The sequence below is a fragment of the Gadus chalcogrammus genome, chromosome 6, assembly GCF_026213295.1.
Source record: "Gadus chalcogrammus isolate NIFS_2021 chromosome 6, NIFS_Gcha_1.0, whole genome shotgun sequence".
Classification (NCBI taxonomy): Eukaryota; Metazoa; Chordata; class Actinopteri; order Gadiformes; family Gadidae; genus Gadus; species Gadus chalcogrammus.
In genome coordinates, this window is record NC_079417.1 from 14,794,699 (window position 1) to 14,810,617 (window position 15,919).

The 15,919-nt window shown below is 44.6% G+C and overlaps 1 protein-coding gene across 1 annotated transcript in view; it reads left to right on the forward strand.

Moving 5' to 3' along the window:
- Positions 1-15,247, forward strand: part of pde4d (phosphodiesterase 4D, cAMP-specific) — a 147,471-nt gene extending 132,224 nt beyond the window's left edge. The window contains 10 exon segments of the mRNA XM_056592928.1: positions 5,304-5,397; positions 5,706-5,881; positions 6,106-6,204; positions 6,324-6,488; positions 6,998-7,097; positions 8,735-8,889; positions 10,315-10,437; positions 11,006-11,188; positions 11,423-11,848; positions 11,850-15,247. Of these exon segments, the coding sequence (XP_056448903.1) occupies positions 5,304-5,397; positions 5,706-5,881; positions 6,106-6,204; positions 6,324-6,488; positions 6,998-7,097; positions 8,735-8,889; positions 10,315-10,437; positions 11,006-11,188; positions 11,423-11,848; positions 11,850-11,978 (1,650 nt within the window). The 3' untranslated portion in view covers positions 11,979-15,247.
- Positions 15,248-15,919: the final 672 nt, after the last annotated feature.

The following is a 15,919-nucleotide window of genomic DNA, read 5'->3' on the forward strand; positions in this document are numbered from 1 at the left end:
CTCGCTAGCATTCAATGCTAAGATGCAATGCCCTGGTGGCATGATGTGAACGTGTCCCGGTCATGAGGTGTGGTGTCTGGCTGTTGTAACGTGTACTGTTTCTACAGTCAGCCAAGGGGGCACGCATCAAGGTGCATGTGTTGTTTTCTCTTTGTGCGTAAGGCAGAGCAGAAGCATTGTCATGCAGGCACAGAGCTATGCAGTGAGCATGCCCAGTCCCCTTTTTACTGAGAGGAGGAGGTGGTGGTGGTGGGTGGTTGGTGGGGCCCTGCCATGGTGCTCTGCATGCCGATCAGCTCTGGGCTCTGGTGATGTCACACACCGTGATGTCACAATAGGGGGAGGAGCGGGGGGGGTGGGGGGGGGGGAGAAGATGATACGCTGTGGGTAAGACAAGCCAGGACAAAGGAACACGCGCGCCACGCACACAACCTCATCTCAAAGATGTCCGCGTCACATTTCATATTTCCTTTTTGTATTTTGACCGGGTGTTTTTTTGAAGAAAAAGGTCTCGAGAACGCAAGGGTGTAAATATGCGGTGTCTCACCGTTGCTCACAGAGCGCGGCTGTCTCCGGTTGTCATGGCAACAACCACGGGCCTAGCAAGAGAAAAAAAAAAAAACCTGCCTTCTCACTCCAACAACACACACGCCATGCGCACATGCGCATATGTGTACGTGTGCATACAATGGCCCCTCGAAAACACAATATTGCTACGTAGCCGCCTTAGCTGGGCCTCCTCTGGTAGCTGTGTCCACAGGCCTCCTGTTGAGCTCAATTCACCCTTTATTCCTTATGTATTATTAAGTCAGTCCCCAGAATTTACCCAACACCAATATCGATCCAAAGAGCTGTCATACCTTTAAGTTCTTATTCTAATATTATAACTAACATTATTATAGGGGGTAGTAGTAGTTTGATGTTTGATGATGTTTATTTTCGTGTAATGCGCCACAAGTGGCCCATCCCACACAGGATTACAAGACACTGATATAACTACACAAAGAGTGTAGCACATACACACTCACAATACACTATACAATGCAATACAATACATCCGGCACCGGATAAACACACTAAATATAAATTGATATATTCCTCTTAGCCCACAGTAGTAGTAATAGTATCATCATTGCTGTGTTAAGGCCCTGTGGTTAGGTGTCATGGTCTTGGCAGGTCTTGTGCCACTTCAACTCTACACTGATGTTTCATTGTTGGTGTGCGCCCCTCAAAGTGTACAGAGTGCCTGCTCAGGCCCAAAATAAAAGATGGCCGGCAGTCTAACCTCAAAGTACGGGCTACAGCAAAAGGTGACATCACAAAGCACCGGTTTCGAGCTCCATCACAAATGCAGAGGGATTTGGTTTAAAGGCGGCGGTCGCTCCCTCCTTACCTGTATGACAATGGCCGGGCAGCGGAACAAACCACAGTGTCAGTGATGTGAGCCACGCCGAGCGGCCGTCTGAGCAGTAGCCCTCTGCCACCAACAATACATGTGGGCATGTGAGAAGAAGCAACGGGAACAGAATGCATGGAGAGTGCTATATACAGCAGGGAATGGATATTTTTGGATACGCCTCGCACCAAAAACAACAACATAGAAGTCACAGCTATCCCTAGTGTGACTCTTTCTGATCCGTACCAAATGATGGTGTTTGCACCTCTCATGATTTATCGATGGCTCCTCTGTGTCTGTGCGTGTGATTGCACGTGTCGGTGTGTGCGTGTGTGTGTGCCTGCGTGTGTGTGTGTGTGTGTTTTGTGTGTGGTGCTGGAGATATTCTGAAAGTGTGGATAATTCTGAAAGTGTATGTGCCGCGGTGCTGGTGTGTTTGTGTGTGTGTGTGTGTAGGCGAGCATGTGTGTGTGTGTGTGTGTGCGTGCGTGTGTCCGTGCGTGCGGTCACATCTGCTTCAGCCACTGCTCCCGTCTAGCTGCAAATTGCCTCCAGCGGCAGCGTCCTCTGTAGAGGTAAGGTGTAAAGTAAGCAGAGACAGCTTGAGACCCCATTCAATACACCTCTCTGTACACAGAGGCCCGCGGGAGACTCGCCCAATGCCCTACCCTTGGCGTGCGCTGGTGGCTAACATCAGACGTCTCTGCTGGTACCGTCTTTGATTCCCCCCCTCTGCTTAGCGTGTTTTAATTGTTGAGCACATCGCTCATCCTCGCCCCGGTGATGTCGACGTGACTCACCCTGATGGGAAACATCTAGCGTTATGTGGGAATGCTGCTTCACAAAGGAGTGAGGTCACCTGCTCTGAGCATCTTCTCCCGCTGTAGGTCAGTTGGTACACAAAGATACTCACACGCGCTCACAGGCACACACGTAAGCACGTTCAGCATGCACACGTAAGCATGAACAGTTTGTTCCGACCAGGTCATTTCATTGGACAAGTGGCATTGCATGAGTGTGCTGATTATAGAGTATAACAGCCCTGGGACTTTGAAATATACATGTATCACTCCACTGTCGGGGTATTTAAAATGGCCGTTTTATTACATTAACGATACACATTGCACAATGATTGAAACATACAGATAAATGTACAAGATACAAAGTAGCTGTCCTGCGGTAATGTGTAGACCTACACAAATAAGCAAGTTAGTGTGCAGGAAAATGTTTATGTTGCTTGGCAACATGCCGGTCCCATTCCAGTTGTGGAACTATTTGTTGTTAGCTGAGCCAAATAAATGATTAAACAAACCAATCATAATCTGTGACCGCTTATTGCTGTTAACTAATAAATGGACGCTTGTAGAACTGGGGTATAAAAGCAATATCCCAGTCGAGGTCGTGCTGTTCTACTGAATATCAGCAGGGCTGTGATTCAGTTGTAGGTACAAGGCCACCGGCCCAGTCGTGCTGATATTCAGTACAACAGCACGACCTCGAATATGATATTGCCTCGAGTCTGATACATCTCCCTTCCTCTTGTGTAATACCGGTAAAAAAGAATCGCATGTGCTATGCACACACCAGATCCAGAGGATCCCAGAGGAGTTGTGCTAAGTTTCCACGGTACCCTCTGCCCTCGATCAGACAGAAGATGACCTCAACGCTCTTCCACTCCCGGCCAATACGGATCCACGATGATCTCACCGCTCCCCCCTACTCTGTGCCCTGATTTGCTAGTGTTGAGCGACGTAGTGTAGAGAAAAAGGGAAAAACCAGGCAATGTTCTTCACATGGGAAGCTTATGTCAGACGTGGAGGGAGGCAGCCAGTCAGGACGCCCGCCTGGTTTGGAAGCTGTTGACAGAGGAATCTTGCCGTCCTGTTGCTTTAGCGTCAACCAGGCATCCACACCTCCATCAATTATTCACCTCCTCAGCAGCGTGTCTCTGTATGGGAGTGCTGCGCGCGTGTCAGTGCATGTTCTGCTTTGTGTGCATGTGTGTGTGTGTGTGTGTGTAAGAAGCGTGCCAGTGTGTATGATTTTTTGGGGGGCGGGGGGCGGGGGGGGTGGTTTTGGTCACGATGCGCTCTGGTTGGATCTGCAGGGAGCCCTACTTTTCTCCCTGAACACTGCTCGCTCGGCACGTCCCGGAATACGAGCGGTTTTCTTTTGGACATCCACGGTTTAGAAATGTGAGGCATTATTCGCAGATTCTTGACGACTGGGTTGGACTCGTCAGAACAGACCCACAGCGAGTGGGTTCGACTGGAACCACCAACCTCCGTGTGCTTTTTCATCGCGAGCTCTCAGTCGTTTCAACTGGTTTTTCTTTTTGGTCTCTTTTCGATTTGTCAAAATGCCTGAAGCCAACTACCTGCTCTCTGTCTCATGGGGCTATATAAAGGTAAGAGTAAAGATATAGAAACGCTATGTTAAAGTCACCCACCATTAGTTTTTTTCGATTAAATGTCAATCATATCCTATAATTTTTCAAGACAAGGATAATCCATTTTTACAGCTGTCAGATGCACATCAGGTCCAATACATTTTTATAAGCTGTTTTGCTAGGTGGTTTTGGTGCCAATGTTATGTTGGTAGGATGACGTCTGTGGGACTCAACGTACCAGGAAGGATGGTATCTACTAAGCTTCTGTGAAATTATGCAATCTTTTGTTTCAATACAGTTTTGGATTGGATAATGCAAATATAACCTCTTTGAATAAAGTAAATATGTTTGTTTTTTTATCTGACTATAGTGCTTGTCAATACAACGAGAGTCTTCACGTTTCTATATATTATTGGTTTTAATTATTTTTAAGAGGGCATATTTTGGGCTAATATATGTCCAGTTTAAAGCACTAGACTCAATTATGCATTAAGCACTCTGCCCTCTGTCATAATTGTATAATTTAAGGGATCAATAATGTTCTATAGAATCATTCCATTCACATACACAATATGTTAGGAAACCAGAGGGTCCATTGTCTTTGTTTAAGGGCTTTTTTCTTTTTTGCAATCGCATATGCAATTATCTTGCTGCGCAATCACTTGGGGAAATGTCTGATTTCAAGCAATCTTTTCTCCATGTCAATCAGTTTGGCCATCAAATCTAAGCATGGGGCTAAATTTGGAGCAAGCCACTCTAATTAAGACCAGGATAAGAGGGCGGGGGGGTTCAAGAGAGACAGAGAGAGAGAGTAAAAGTTGACTCATGGGAAATGTATTAAAACCAATCCAATGTCTACAGCTTTGTTTTGTGAGCAATCAAATAAAAAGTAATGTAACTACCCATACCAATGTACCATTTTACTCTAATCATTTTAATGATATATGTGCCTATATATATTTGAAAAGTACATCATTATCTGAATGATACTGGCTTCATTTTGACATTGCCGTCCCGTAGCGTCACCGAACCCAGGTGGTTACCTCTATTCCAGGCCCCTCTGGCTCTGCTGCCACGCTCAGCCCCACAGCTGCGTCCCTGATCCTGTGCTCTACGCAGTGCCCTTCTATTACGTTTCCATTGTACATTTCATTTCAATTATTTCATCAATTTGCATCATTTGTTTCACTGGGTTTATCATGTGTAAATGAAAGTAATCAAATCTTTGCGCCACTGAACCATATTCATTAAAAAATAAAGAAATCCTGAATACATCATTCATAAGGACACAATGCCCTCTCTAATTCTCTTTGTGTGTTCATCTGTATTCCTACTTTGTTGCATGCAAAAGTTCCTCTTACGTACAGCCAATCCCTGCAAAACTGGTCAGATGAATAACCCTCGTCTCTTTGTGTTTTTGTCCGTCTGTGTGCGTATGCGCGCGCGCGTGTGTGTGTGTGTCCGTGTGTGTGTTTGCCTGTATGTGCGTGCGTGTGTCTATTTGCTTGTCTCTTTCAGTTCAAGAGGATGCTGAACAGGGAGCTCAGTCACCTCTCAGAAATGAGCCGTTCTGGTAACCAGGTGTCTGAGTTCATCTCCAGTACCTTCCTGGGTGAGTGGGGCCGGCACACCGGGGTCTCAATCCAAACACACATTTTCTCAACAGACTCCATTCACACGCAGACACAGGGCCTGTGCAAGTATTTATATTTTATAAAAAAAGAACAAATACCAATGTATGGTTGACAGTAGCTAACCACAAACTATGTTTTGATGAATTAAGGTGCTCAAAAAAGTGTCAATAAATAAACAATATAAAATAAATCAAACACCATTTATTTTGTGTCTCCATAACGGGGAGCAAAGCCCTCCTCCGCTCAACCAAGTGTGTGCTGTGGTCTGGCCGTCTCTCCCCGACAGACAAGCAGCATGAGGTGGAGATGCCCTGCCCTCAGAACCAGAAGGAGAAGGAGAAGAAGACCAAGCCCATGTCCCAGATCAGCGGGGTGAAGAAGCTGCAGCACTCGTCCAGCCTCACCCACTCCAGCATCCCTCGCTTTGGCGTCAAGACGGAGACGGAGGACGAGCTGGCTAACGTGCGTGTTGGGTTTGAGACTGTGTGTAGACAGTATGATGTGTTGTGTGTTGAACAATGTGAATAGGTTACCGATGGACAGTCTGTTAATCAAGAGTGTGTTTTGGATAAAAAGGGTTTTCAACAGGTTTTGAATGTGGAAAGTAAAAGCTGGTGTGGTAGAAAGGTCTAAACATAAAAAGGAATTGTCATTCACATTTATTTTTTTCTGCATCAATTCACCAGGAAATGGAAGATGTGAATAAATGGGGCCTTAACGTGTATAAAATCACAGAGTTCTCCGGGAACCGGCCACTAACGGTCATGATGCACACGATATTCCAGGTGACAATCTGAATCTTGAACAACAAACTTTATGGTTTAATATTTGACTATTGCTATACTATTTTCGGTCGGGCTCATTTATAAACCTCCTTGTTATTTTTCTTACTTGTAATCCCTAGGAGAGAGACTTGTTAAAAACATTCAAAATTCCACTTGACACCTTTGTAACGTACCTGATGACCTTAGAAGACCATTACCATGGCGATGTGGCCTACCATAACAACATCCACGCTGCTGACGTCACTCAGTCCACTCACGTGCTGCTCTCCACCCCCGCCCTCGAGGTGAGACACACACACACACACACACACACACACACACACACACACACACACACACACACACACACACACACACACAGACACACAAACACACACACACACACACACACACACACACACACACACACACACACACACACACACACACACACACAGACACACAACACACACACACACACACACACACACACACACACACACACACACACACACACACACACACACACACACACACACAGCACAATCCACACCACGCCCAAATTCAACTAGCTTCAAAGAAATGCTAGCTCAAAGATCAATTGATGGCTCTTAGTCACGCATGCACGCACAAACTCACACACATGCACGCACACACTGGATTCCTTAATCAATTGATTTCATTCTCCTTCTTTCTGCCTTCCCCTGATCTCATTATCCGTGTACAGTTGTAATTCTTTTCAATCAACCAAATCCTAGTGTCTTGCAAATGTACCGGGGCAACACATCTGATGTGATTGTGATGTGCGTTCCAGGCTGTGTTCACAGACCTGGAGATCCTAGCTGCCATCTTTGCCAGTGCGATTCACGACGTGGACCATCCTGGTGTTTCCAACCAGTTCCTCATCAACACCAGTGAGTCTAAATACGGCCCCGAGTTAACATCCACGTCACACCACGTCTCAGCCCTGTGCACGTGCACACACATGCAGATGCGCACAGACACCCACGCACAGACATACACACACACACATATGCACACAGGCAGACACACACAGACACATACACACACATGCAGACACACATACACATGCACACAGACATACACACACATAAGCACACAGGCAGACACAGGCAGACACATACATACGAACACACAAATACAGAACCACACAGAGGCAGAAACACACAGACATACACACCACACAAAGACAGATTCTTTCATTGTTTAAATGAGGGGAATCTGATTTGTGTTTTAAAGCCAGTGGAGTTCATGGAGGCAATGAATGGTGTATTTTAGGTACCACTTGGCAGGCCTTAAAGATGGGAGGCCTTAAAATGAGTTAAATATCGTTCAATCATTAGGTTCAACAGTAAATGCATCTACATATCAAACATGAGCAAGTTGCCCCATCAGACGCAATTTAATTATTTGAAATGAGTTTAAAACTAGAAGGCGGATGTGCAGAACACTGTTTTGTACCTTGCTGGGACACCCATCTCATACGTTCTTCCTTTCTATTGCACATATGATTGGATAAGAAAACAGCCTTACCCAACGTGAATTGGAATGGCAAGGGGGAAGAATCGAATACGATGTCACCCTAACACCAGAGGGGAGAGGGATTCCCTGAGTGAGGCAGCGTGAGTCACCCCTGTTAGGCAGCTCCAGACAACCTCAGAGTGGGATCCTCTTTCTCCTGGGCAGGACTAATGCATCCTAATGGAAAATCTAAATACAGCTGGGTAGACCTTCAAGTGACCCAGAGAAGGGAAACCTCTCCATCGATGGGAACATAACAAACCAAATGTGACCACATTATTTTCCAACTGCTCCTCTTGTACCCCCATCCCCCCAACGCAAACCCGGTGCTGGTGCTGGGCTGCTGCTTGTGCTGGTTCACTGTTGGTTCCGCGCGCCAAGTCCTTAAGAACCAGCTTGATTTTCCACAGACTCTAGGGCTAGAGTAGAGCCACATCAATGCGTCAGCGCATACGACCACGTTGCCTAGCATCGCGTCAGGACGTTAAAAGTAACGGCGAAAATTAACGTGTTAAAATAATCACGCTAACCCAGTGCTAGACATCACTGGTTCTTGTTTCTGGACCAGCATAGAGTTGGTTCTGAGTTGGAACCTGATTTTCTGGCCCGGAGCCAGGATTATTTATGTGGAAAAGTCAAGAACTGCACTGAAACCACGTTGTTGGAAAAGGGGTATCACTGAGTACATTATAGGGATTTGAGCCAAAATAACCTTAGAAGTCATCACTTTTATTTGGGGTCGTTACATCACCACCACCCGCCTAATTACACGAACATTGAAATGTTCAAAGATGCAAAACTGTGTTCACGTTGCAGCTAATACATCAATGCGGTACATTTTTTTAATTTGACCGTGTGTCGTGTACAAACCAACTATTTTCTGAAAGATAAATGAAAAAAAGTGGGATCATGAGGTTAAAAAATAACATCTTACCACATCCTCTGTTTTCAGCAGATTGTACCTTTTGAATGCTCCCTGTCTGTAACGTGTGTGCTGTCGTGTCCCCAGACTCTGAGCTGGCGCTGATGTACAATGACTCGTCGGTGCTGGAGAACCACCACCTGGCCGTTGGCTTCAAGCTCCTGCAGGAGGAGAACTGTGACATCTTTCAGAACCTGACCAAAAAACAACGACAATCACTGCGCAAGATGGTCATCGACATTGTAAGTTCAGACCGCATCCACTGACGGTTTAGCTAGGCTAATGGTTAGGTGAATTCTTGAGATGCTAATGCTAATGGTTTGGTGACTTCTAGCAATGCAAAGGGTTTGGTGAATTCTTGAGATGCTAATGATTTTGTGAATTCTAGCAATGCCAAGGGTTTTGGTGAATTCCTGAGATGCTAATGATTTTGTGAATTCTAGCAATGCCAAGTGTTTGGTGAATTCCTGAGATGCTAATGATTTTGTGAATTCTAGCAATGCCAAGGGTTTGGTGAATTCTTGAGATGCTAATGCTAATGGTTTGGTGAATTCTAGCAATGCAAAGGGTTGGGTGAATTCTTGGGATGCTAATACCTGGGTGAATTCTAGCAATGCTAAGGGTTTGGAGAATTCTTGCCAGGCTACGGGCTAGGTGAATTCTTTGGATGCCAAGGGTTTGGGGAATTCTAGCTATGCTAAGGGTTTGTAGAATTCTAGCAATGCTAAGGGTTTGGTGAATTCTAGCAATTCTAACAGTTTGGTCAATTCTAGCGATGCTAGTGGTTTGGTTACTGTTTCTTATAGCTATGCTAATGATTTGGAGAAATTGAGTTAGTCTAACGTTTTGATAAATTGGGAATTCTAGCTATGCTAATAATTTGATGTGTTCTATGGTGAATTCTAGCTATGCTAATCAATTGTTGCATTTCAGCTATGCTCATAATCTTTGAATTCTAGATATGATTACTGTTCATGGTGAATTCTGGCAATGCTAATGATTTGGGAAATTCTAGCGACGCTAACGGTTTGGTAAATTCAAACCATGCCAGTGGTTTGATTACTGTTTTTTATAGCTATGCTAATGGTTTGGCGGTTTCTAGATATTGTCATGGTTGAATTCTAGGTATGCTTATGAGTAGGGATCGACCGATACAGATTTTTTAGGGCCGATACGATACCGATATTTTTTCATCAGCCTTAGCCGATACGCCGATACGCCGATACCGATATTTCGAGCCGATACTATATTTAACAAATAGTAAAAACAGGTGAGGTAGAACAAGTAAAAAAAAAAAATAAAAAAAAAAATTGGCGAAAAAAATATCGGCGAAAATCGGCCGCATATCGGCCGATACCGATACACGTAAAAAACGCGAATATCGGCCGATAATATCGGCCGACCGATATATCGGTCGATCCCTACTTATGAGTGCTATGTGACTAATTGTTTGGTGATTACCAGCTATGCTCATATGTTGAATTCTAGATATGCTAGTGATTTGGTCAACGGTTTTGCTGCCACCTTTTGAGTATTCTTGTATTGCATTTAAACAAATGGAAAGTTTTACCAATTACTGACAAGGTGATTAACTAGTCCTTAATATCGTTTGATGTTGACTGTACATTGATTTAAGTGTTAATTTATGCATGATCTGTGTTGTCCAGGTCCTCGCAACAGACATGTCCAAGCACATGAACCTACTGGCCGACCTGAAGACCATGGTGGAAACCAAGAAAGTGACGAGCTCCGGTGTCCTGCTCCTCGACAACTACTCGGACAGAATACAGGTCCGGCCTCAACACTCTTAACAACTTGCGTCATGCATTCTCCTTAACTGATCGTTGAACACGTTAACAATCAATAATCAATGAATCATTAATAATTACTGAGACACAAAATGCATGTATTTTTCCTCTCTTGTTTTATCTATACTATTGTTATCGGCATTAGTTATTTGAAAAATTAACTCATGAAGCACAAATCATTTAAACAAACCGAATAGTAAAACAAAGCGGCACTCGCTGGAGACGGCTGCTCTTGTCAGCCTGTCTATTTCTAGGCGAACAAGACAGACCAAACCAAACCCATTTTTAAGAAGTGGCAAATAAAACCTACATTGTCGGTGAATACATTTTCTATTGTTTCAAATTCTTAACAGCGATTAATTGATTACGAATGAATCATTAACATCCCTACTTTGTATGCTCATGCAATGCCACCTTCTCCCTCCTACTAATGCAGGAACATATCGTAGATAGATGAATGCTATCCGCTAAAGTCACTGTCAGTCGTTTCACTGGCGGTTGTAAAGGGCATAGCGGCCACTGAGTTTGTCGCTGGTGTCGGTGCGTCCAGGTACTCCAGAACATGGTGCACTGTGCGGACCTGAGCAACCCCACCAAGCCCCTGCAGCTGTACCGCCAGTGGACGGACCGCATCATGGAGGAGTTCTTCAGCCAGGGGGACCGGGAGAGGGAGCGGGGCATGGAGATCAGCCCCATGTGTGACAAGCACAACGCCTCGGTGCAGAAGAGCCAGGTACACACGCGCGCACGCAAGCACACGCACAGGTCACACAAACACAGACACATACAGACACAGTCGCTCACTCACTCACTCACACACACCAACACAAACACACACACATACGCACACAATTATATATACATTAACATAACCAATGAACATTGTTAGGGTTAGGTTATTGTTATTTGGACACACAAACACACCCACTCCTCGGTCTGTCTAAGCCCCCGTCCCCCACGTCCGCAGGTGGGCTTCATCGACTACATCGTCCACCCGCTGTGGGAGACGTGGGCCGACCTGGTGCACCCGGACGCCCAGGACATCCTGGACACGCTGGAGGACAACCGCGAGTGGTACCAGAGCACCATCCCCCAGAGCCCCTCCCCCGCCCCCGACGACCCCGACGACGGCAGCCGGCCCCCTGGGGGGGACAAGTTCCAGTTCGAGCTCACCCTGGAGGAGGACGGGGAGTCGGACACGGAGAAGGACAGTGGCAGCCAGCCGGAGGAGGAGGAGGAGGAGGAGGAGGAGGAGGAGGAGGAGGAAGACGAGGAAGACGAGGAGGAGAACAGCTGTAGCGACTCTAAAACACTCTGTACGCAGGACTCGGAATCGACGGAGATCCCCCTGGACGAACCGGTGGGGGAGGTGGGGGAGGAGGAGGAGGGGGACAGGGGGGGAGGGGGAGGAAGGGGCGACGCCCACGCCCTGCTCGCCAACCGGCGTGGTGGTGGAGGAGGTAGCAGATCAGGAGGAGGAAGAGAAGGTGGAGGAAGAGGAGGAGAAGTCTGCACATACATAGCAGCGCATGGAAAGCAGCTGAATGAACCATTTCTCTTAGTAATGACAGATGATTATTTATAGGTTTTTTAAGGGGTGGGGGAGGGGTTATTTTCCCTGTTTTTATTTTGTTTTTTCCTTTATTTTTATTATTATAATTTTTTTCTAAATCTATGTTTGCATTTTTTCTAAATGTGTGCTGCTCCCTCTCGGCCTGTTTGCCCATCCTCATCCCAAACTAAACTGCTCCCACTTACTTTGCCCCATCGGTACTTTTTAAAACAAGTTATTTTGCACTCAGGAAATCTCCTTTCCTTTCCGCGTATGTACTGTAGTATGGCGCTGCGTGTGTGTGTGTGTGTGTATGTGTGTGGGTGCGACTGTTTGTGTGTGTGTGCGGCCATATCATTGTTACACCTCAATGTACGATGGGGACGAGCCATTTAGTTTCCCACGCGGTGCTGTGCACGTGGCCCCATGACACTCCTCCCCCGTCCTCTCCCGGTTAGCCTTGCCTGGACGTTAGCCGTGCTCATGTTTTATCAAGTGCCCCTCATTGTTTCATGGATGTCTGCCGTCTGGCGCTCAAGGAGTGTCTGTGTCATGGTGATGCCATTTCTTCCCCTCAGCGACATTAGGAGACACCGTTTGGAGGCCAAAAGAAACATCCGATTGGGGACAAACCAGGATGAAAAGCTGTAGTGCACTGGGGGGTAGCAAAGCATGCTGGGATTTGTTTTTTGGAGGGTATGTTCTTGATGATGTGGAAGTCTTCCTTGAAAACCTGACTGAAAAAAATAAGTGTCCGAGACCTCGTTCTTTGTCTTCATACGGTACTGTATGTCAAGCAGAGATTTGTTTTCTAGCTTCCCCCCTCGCGTTCTCCTCTGTGAGCAACAACGAGAGGTCGAGGAGCGACGCCAGGCAGACGGAGACACAGAGACGCTACGCTAGAAAAGAACGACATCCCAGATTACAGTGATTTTTCAATGTTTTTCGGGGCTGAATTGTATCGGGAGTGCATTAAGGAGTGTTGCACTGGCTCCTGACGATATTCAATAGCATTTATATTGATATTCCCATCACCGTTCGCTGGCATTGGCCTGTTTGAATGAGTGCAAGCCGCCCTTCTGTTTTTTGTTCTTTTTATACCTAAAGGGGGTTTTCACAGATGACCAGTCTACAACGTGTTGCGTCATGCTATATTTTCTTCACGCAGATTCGTTCTGATGTTTAAAGCCTTTACGTTTCATTCTCATTGCCTGCAGTTCCTCTCCTAGACACCCTGACACCATGCAATGCTTCGTAGTTGATATGAGATGCACCTTGTGGCAAAAGGTTTGAGTAGTGCGTGCGGTGCACAAAGCAGATAATTGTGTTCAAAAGACTTTAAGGAATTTTTTATACAAACGCTATGAAAGCTTTTGCGATTATTCAATGATTCGAAGAAGGTTTTGGCCCCCCTTTCTGTGAATACTGTTCACCCTCTCTACTGAACCTGCCTCAATTCTTTCCCTGAAACAGAGTCACACCACAGTTCCAGTTATGCTAGAGAAATCAATACGGTCTTGGTTCATATTACGGTTATCGTGGTCATTACGGTTGGTTTTGCCATTCATACCATAAGCATTCGACAGCCGTCTTTGTTTTTGACATCAAATCAAGACAATCAGCTTTGTTGCTTAGTAGAACGCTTATCCTGGGACATAGATACTTTAATGCACTGATACTGTATGTTACCACTTAGACACGTTTTGTTTACCTTGTTCAACGCGTAAACTTTTAGACTTTTCTCAACAACTCCATGCCACCAGTCCTTTCCTTTTGTTTTCATCTCTGTGATGTTTTAACTTTCATTTTGATGTTAGGATGGTACAGTACCTTCACATCATTCATAGCTATACAAAAATATTGTCGCTCTATGTACATACAGAGACATCCAAACATGTAAATCATATAAAAGTCTTTATTTTTAATAGTGCTTTAAGTGTCTTTACGAAAAATATTTATTTAATCTTTTGGTTTTAATTTTTTCATTCATTTTGTGCCAATTCTTTTGCGTTCAGTTTTGTGTTTTTTTTTTTTTCATGCTCACCCGATGCTCTTACCTGTAATACAATGTTATGGTTTTATTGCTGTTTACAAACATATATTTATTGTGCTGTAAATACTATATAGGTATTATTATTGTTATTATTATTATCATTATTATCATCATTGTCATTTCCATGATGCTGTTTGTTGTAAATGATCAATTCGTATCATCCCTTTTGGTGATGGTGTGGCTGCATTGTAACTCTTGTTGAGTGAATGTTTATTACACATGTTTCTGCAGTGTAAAACACACACACACACACACACACACATATACCCCCCCACACACACACACAAACACACACACAGGAAAGATCCATCAATGTGTTGCTTACCTGAGAGCTAGCTCAGTCGAGAGAGGGGCAAAGCCAAATTGTTTTGTTTTTTTAAATAAGGAAACTGTTCCTTGGCCCATGGGCTGTGCCTTAAACTAAATACACATTTGTTCCATCTAGACTACTTTGTATCTGCTTTCCTTTTCCTCCTCTCTTTTTGCTGCAGTAGGGGCTAAGTTGGCTTGGTTGTCCTGTCGACTGGAGAAGAGGCATGTGACAAGGAGAGGAACTCGAGTGAAAATGTTGCCTTTTTTTTTTTTTTTTTAACAGCCAAACACCATTTTATTTTGTGAGAATCGGAAAAAAACAAAAATGTGGTACTTGTTGTGATTTATATTGTTATATAACTAGGAAATAACGTTATGTTATGATTCAGGTCTGCTGCAAGTCCTAGACCCCACACTACCTGAGTGATGCGTAGCTTCATAGTTAAATGTCTGAGAGCTGCATTTACATTGGACCTGTTATCGGACGAATCCACACAATCCTTTACCCCCTGCAAAAAAAACAACCAGGCAGGTGTCAACGATCCACCGGCTACCCCATCCTCCAACCCCTGATGAGTACACTAAACGGACTGCTTATGATTTAGCCTGCACCTGCCAGATTGTACAGGATCTGTTACCACTGAAGGGGGGGAATGAAACAGAAGTATGAAGCTGCCTCCCGACCACGGTTTAAAGAGCGCACCAAGGCTTAGAGGAAACATCTGCATGTTCAGCCACTGCTGCATTAATTACGGCTGAAACACTGACAGTGTGTTGACTCATACGTGCTTGGCCCACACTTTACACTCATACTACTTGCAATACCCAACACCACTCACATCGTTCTGCCTGGACAGTAGAGGGACAGTATCTATAAGGGGATTTCGGGAGGGGGGGGAGGGCTTTGGGAGGGGGTGTGCATCATTGTCCTATAAAGAGGACTCTTATTTTGACACGCATACTGTAGATTCTAAACAGCCCTGGACCAATGGAAACAGTAGGTTCTTTTGTCATTATGTGTTCTATTTTTTATGGAATGAAAGGAATACACAAACTGTAACTTAAAAAAAATAAAAATTCTTCAGGATTATATTTTTTTGGGTTGTCTTTAGAATGCCTATTTGTCTGAAAGTTTCACAAGACAATTAAAACGTTATTTTAATGGATTCCTTGTTAATTGCAGTCTATTGGATAGCACTGTAGATCATACAACTTTACGTAAAAAAAATATAACAAATGAAAAAAAAGTTTTTTTATATGCAATGGACTAAATAAAGCATGGGTTGATTGTGCTGAAACTCTTCTTTCCTTGACTGTAAGTTTCACTGTGGAGTTGGCAGTAATGCTATCAAAATACCTACCTCATGTTTGTCGGTGACAGGTAGTCAATGCTGTATCACATCAGTGTTTTGATTCCACGTAATATATTTACAGATTAACATAATAGGTAAACGCTTCAATTTTAGCCAGTTTCTTTATTCTTGAATAACAGCGCCATCTCCTGTGACTTTTGATATCAAATACTAGACACTAAAGAAATCAAAGTG